Source organism: Lolium perenne, chromosome 4 (genome assembly GCF_019359855.2).
Source record: "Lolium perenne isolate Kyuss_39 chromosome 4, Kyuss_2.0, whole genome shotgun sequence".
In the NCBI taxonomy this organism is placed as follows: domain Eukaryota; kingdom Viridiplantae; phylum Streptophyta; class Magnoliopsida; order Poales; family Poaceae; genus Lolium; species Lolium perenne.
The window spans coordinates 5655526-5661453 of record NC_067247.2 but is presented as its reverse complement, the minus strand read 5'-3'; the positions used below and the strand labels follow the sequence as shown (position 1 = coordinate 5661453).

The window sequence follows — 5928 nt, the reverse complement described above, 5'->3', positions numbered from 1 at the left end:
ATTTGTTGGTGGTTACTAAGTTATTGCCCTATTTGTCTAAAGTTTCTTTCACTTATATCAGCCATGACATGTTTGAGAAGCAATTTTTCCTTGTTAGTTAATATCCTATTTCCAGATAATAATAGTTGTGAAATTCTATTAAAATATATTTTCAAAATAAATCAAAATCAATTTTCTCAATTCTGCTGGGCCGAATGGTCCTAGCAGGCCGGTTTCACGCTTAGGTATCATCACCTACCCAGTTCCACATTGGTGGGGAGTGACGGAGCTCACGACGAAAGTGGTTTCTTGTTCGTGGCGGCCGAGGGAGGTTGGTTGTTCCTCGAATTGATAAGTCTCTCTCGGGCTTGGTTGTTGGGTCCAAGTCCAAAGCAGCTCAACCGGACGGCGGCGGCGGCGGCGGAGACTCCGAGGAACCCGTCCGAGATGAAGGCGACGGTGAAGGGGCGGTACGAGGGCGACAAGGCCACGGCGGCCGCCACGCTCGCCCTCTCCGCCGCCGGTGACCTCCGCCTCCGCGCCTCCGCCACCGACGCCGCCTTCGCCGCCGGCCCCTCCCTCGACGGCCTCACCCTCACCCTCGAGAAGCCCGGCTCCTTCCTCCTCGACCTCAAGCCCAACAACCAGGTAACAATCCCCTCATCCATCTCCACCTCGTCTCCATCTGCTGAATCTCACCACCGGCCGGACCCAACGCCGTGCAGGATGTGCGCTTCCAGTTCATGAACTCCGCGGTGGTGCTCGACAAGAAGGTCAGCCTCACATACACCCACTCCACCTCGCTCGCCCCCAAGCCCGCCGCCATCCCCGCCCCGGCCACCTCCCCCTCCGCCGCGCCGCCGCCCGCACCCAAGGCCGCCGCTCCTCCAAACCGCACGGCGCTCGACCTCTCCATCGCGTTCGACCCGGCCAACAAGGTGAGCGTCTCCCACGCGCTCGGCTCGGGCGGGTGCCGGGTCAAGTACTCCTACGCGCACGGCGCCGGCCGGCTCACCACCCTCGAGCCCACCTTCGACACCGCCAAGAACGCCTGGGAGTTCGCCGTCGCCAGGAGGTTCGACGGCGGGGACGCCGTCAGGGGCACCTACCAGGCCTCCACCAAGCAGCTCGGCCTCGAGTGGACCAGGAGCTCCAGCATCGGTGGATCCTTCAAGGTAACTAACTATCATGGGATCCGTCCATCTATCCTATTGCTTGTCTGTGCTAGTATGCTTTTAGAAGTTGGAATGGAACGAGTGTGCGCCCTCTTTGTCGCCTGAGTACTGCAAGTGCTTGATTGCGTGCAACCGTGCCGTGGCTAGACGGCAACTGCAAATACTGATTACCACTTCTTACAGAATCCACAACCACACTAGTGCCTAATTGCTCAACTGCAAATACTGATTGGACGGGAACTCTTCGTTGCTCGTGATATTATTGCTTCTCTGCTTGACCATGGGATCCATCCATCCTTCTTGCTTGTTTCTCGTTGTGGTGTGCCTAGAACGAAACAAATGTACGTGTGTCCTGTTTGCCACCCAGTACCAACAAGCGCCACTTCAACTCATCATAGTGTTGGTTGAGTAATACAATACTAAATATTGTGCTTCTGGAGTAGTGATGGAAGGTGGATGGAGTAAAGATATTCGTTATACATGGTTATCCTTAAATCATAATTAGATACATAACTAGCTCCTGATATGGTTCTCAAGTCCAATCTTTTGGAACTCATTGTCCACAGCCACAATGGAATCTGAACCGACGACCTCGAGTAGAATTTCATGTATATAACTACTTTTTATCCCTTAAATTATTCCCAAGAAATTCATAGATGGATATGGGTAACCTTTTTTTTCTCTGTTTTACGCTCTACTAATTTCAGTGTTTGTTAAATATTTCCCATGCTAGCTGTGCATATGAAAAAAATATCATTCGATATGGGTATGTCATGGATGAGGAGGATAATGGTTTCCTTCAGTGTTAGTTGATATGTAGAATCCGAGCAGCAGGCGCAGTAGCTGCACTTGTGTTATGACCCACCAGTAATTTCACACAAGATTATTGTGTTTCAGTATTTTACATCACTGTATATTACTGGGGATACTTCCAGGTCTTTTGTAATGGTTCTAAGCTAAATTAATGCAAGCTGGGTGAGTTTGAAGGATGTGTTAAGACGGTCTAATTATCTTTCTACGAAACAGCGGACTGATGGTGTAACTCTGCCTATCTCAAATACAAAGCAGTAAATATGATGAAGAAATTGGGTCTGTTTAGGGAACAAGCATCTGGTATTTTCTTTATAAGTTCCATTGCGACATTAATTCCATATTTTGTTTTGCCTGCTTAAGGATTGGAGAGGGACAGTCAGGGACAGATGAAATGGGAGAATTGAAAATGTTGGTAGTTGAGGGAGCGGGGACAGTAGAACAAAACGAATGTGTGTGTCCTGTTTGTCGCTGAATACTGCAAGTGCTTGAGGGTGTGCAACCATGCCGCGAACTGCACATAGTGATTGGAACAAGAACTGCTAATTATTGGGGCTAAATTCAGATGCACCACATTCCTTATGGGTAAACGCAAGCCACCCAATTTTTCTGCAGAACATCTACAAATGATGTGGAGGGAATTGTTTGTTTATTATTAATTAATACAATGCAGAATATCCTACTTCTGTATGGAACCGAAATGGTTCTGTGTATTAATGGGGAAAAGGGGCTATGCCGGTGTTGAAGTTGGGGAACTAGGGTACTGATGGAAGCAGCGGGAGTAAAACTATTCGTTATACATGGTTCATTATTTCCTTGAAGAATTTCAGATACATAACAAGCCCCACATATTGCTCTAAATTAGTTCCGTCAATCCTTCTGAACCCATTGAAGAAGTGTTGGGGAGAATTCAATGTATACAAATGTACTACCTCTGATCGCTTTTAATTAACACCACACCACTCCTAGCTACGTGCATGTGGTGAACTAACCCTGCACCAATTAAAATCGATCGGAGGGAGTATTTCTGATCTCTTATATGGGGGTTTACACTCTACAAGGTTTAGCCTTAATATTTCTTATGCTACTCCGTGTATGACAATAATAAAGCCGTAGCACATGGATACGTCTTGGGGAATAATGTTTTCGTTTAGAAATTGTTGATATATTGTACATATATTAAAGTCAACAGTCAACACAAAGCCCTCTATAGTGAATTCCCATGTTTCAGTATTGTACATCGGTGTGTAAGATACTTCCTAATATTTTGTAGTGGCTGTATGCCAGATACTGATATCTGGGTGGTTCTGAGTGATGTCTTAAGACTATCATGTAATGATCGTGTTTCTCTTTTTGTTTCTATGAAATTGAGGACTTGATCTTGAAGGCTTAACTCTTCCTCCCACAAAAGCTAAGCATACAACAGAATGATTGAATTGGGTGAACAAGCATTAGGTTTTCTAGTTAAGCAGCATTCTTTTCTTTATGAGTTTCTTGGCAACAGTATTTCTCAAATTTTATTTCGCCTGCTTAAGCATTGGTGGGACCAAGTAGGATCTAGACTTATGGCGGGGAGAGGGGCACTCATTGTCATGGGCAGATGAAATGGGAGGATGGAACAACATGTAGGTGGGTTTAGTTGAGGAAGATGGAGATTATGTTGGTTCCCAAGGATGTATTTGGGTCCAGATATAATTTGTGAAATCCCAGATGTTTGCCTAGACATTACGCTAATACAACTCGTACTTCCTATGATAGATGAGAGCCAGAAAATTATGGCTAAATGAATGGAAAAATCTCTTAACAAATCCACTAAAATGGTAGTATTTTCTTTCAAATATTGGATGAGATGCATACCACATATAATTTCTTTGGATACTATCTAGGCTTTCAGCAGAAGCAGAAGTAACACATAGTCATCTAATCCACTAGCAAGCTAATGGATTCATGTGTTTCAGTTTTATACTTGCCGTATGTCGTTGGGGAGTATTACTGGTGTTCTTGTAATTGCTGTGTTCCTTAATTACTATTACCTGCATGGTTCCTATGTAGTGTCTTGGGGCCATTATTTAAAGATCTTGTCGTTTGCTTTCTATTGAACTGAGCACTGGGGATAGTTGAACTGATAGTGCCCAAGTTACATGCTATAGTAGTCAGGGTCTCATCCTGTTGAATGGTGAAAAAATCTCGTAACAAATACGTTAACATGTCAAAGTCCGTACCTCTTATGACACGGCAAGAAAATGGTATATGAGGTTCAGCCTTTCTGAAGGCGAGTTGCTAATGCTATCAAAAGTTAGTTGGTCTTGCCTGAGTAAATAAAGAAAGCACACATGGCTTGAAATGCAGTGAAATACGAGAGAATTGTTTTCTGTGGGTTTTTTCTTTACAGATTTCTAGTCTGTGTGGTCTAAATCTGCAAATGGTATTTTCTTAGGAGGGTATCGTTTGTCCCTTCTAGACAGGCGCTATTCGGTAAATCAGAGTTTTCAAAAACTAGTCGTTAGAACATCAGTATACAATCTAATTCAGCTTCGAGATGCAGTGTGCAGACACTATGAAATACTGTAGCTGAAGTGATTGACTCTTGAATATAGTGTTGCCTTTATTATAGCGTACCCACAGAATCCCCTCACACAGAAGAGCATAACTCTTCCTCACACACAAGATTGATTATTTGGCTGGACATGCTGGTTTCTCGTTTCACTTTGTCTGATCAATCCTGAATCTACTGTTTGTCTTTGCAGGTAGCAACAACATTCGATCTGTCTGATCAAAGCAAAGCACCAAAGCTTGTAGCGGAGAGCACATGGAACTACGAGATCTGATCAGTCTCTGCCTTCCAGTAAGCAAAGGCATGCAGGAGCTCCTGCTTAAAGATTGCCCTTGTCATCATACTGTCTAGTGTGCCCCATACAACAAAACTACCCCCTTTTGGGCTCACCATTATTCAGCTACCGAAACTGTAATCCATTTTTGCTTGTCTGTCATTGTTGCTTGGAATCGAGGTTGACAATGTTATCTTGTGTCAAAATATCCATTGAGTTCTTGCTGTTTGTATGTCGGGCTGTGCTGTTTATCATTGTCTTGGTTCGACACCTGTCTACTGTGGTCTGTTCTTCTGGCCATCAAGAAGGGTGCCCATCATCAGTGCTAGTCTTCATGCAGATTACAAAGACTAATTGCACATCATGGCTTCAGGTGGCCCTCAAATTTGGAAGCTGAGATCATAGGGGTCCCAGGCCACTGGGATTCATCTTCTCAGGAGCTAGTATATATATTTATTTATTTTTGAACAGAAAAGGCCACGAAGGCCTGGAATCTGCATTAAGGCGGTGGGTGTACATTTACAGAGAGGACCCTGAAGAAAACAGAAATTACACCATAGTCCTGCTTTTTTGTAAAGAACACCCTACAACGGATTGCTGAAAAGCAATCAAGTCCAGAACTACCGCCGGCGAGCTTTGACCTGCAATCACGGCCGCCGTTACCTCCACCGGGGACAGAACCACTTGGAGAGGCAGCGACGTGCAGCGCCGCAACGAGATCAGTTTTGATCCTCCACTGAAGGAGGAAGAGGGAGCCTGGGTCAAAATCGACCTCGGGCACAGCAGGGCCATTCTGATGGCCACGAATAGCTTCGGCAAACCACCGTCGCTTGGGAGCTGCTGCCACGGGCGCAGATTCCACCGCCCGCCGTGAAGAACCGCTCCGAACCGCAGCTAGCTGCCTCCATCCACCATCACCATGATGGCTAGAGATGGGAGAGAGAGCCGCAAGAAACAGAGCACCTGCACAGCCAGAGAACCTCCACCTTCTAGAAGTAGTAGACGAAGCGCCGAAGCACTTCTCCCCCTCGCCTCCTCGGCCGGCCAAAAGAAGAACCACCGCACAGCTGACGACGCGACACCGCTTTTCCCCCTCGCCTCCACGGCCGGCCGGGAACAGCTTCACCTCGTAGCAT

General features: G+C 46.1%; 1 protein-coding gene across 1 annotated transcript; it reads left to right on the top strand.

Annotated features, from left to right (window-relative positions):
- Positions 1 to 279: 279 nt before the first annotated feature.
- LOC127349403 (outer envelope pore protein 24, chloroplastic) lies at positions 280 to 5024 on the top strand. Its single transcript, XM_051375150.1, has 3 exons — positions 280 to 627; positions 705 to 1154; positions 4712 to 5024. Exons 1-3 carry the CDS (start codon positions 427 to 429, stop codon positions 4790 to 4792), a joined length of 732 nt encoding a protein of 243 aa, XP_051231110.1. The 5' UTR covers positions 280 to 426; the 3' UTR covers positions 4793 to 5024.
- Positions 5025 to 5928: the final 904 nt, after the last annotated feature.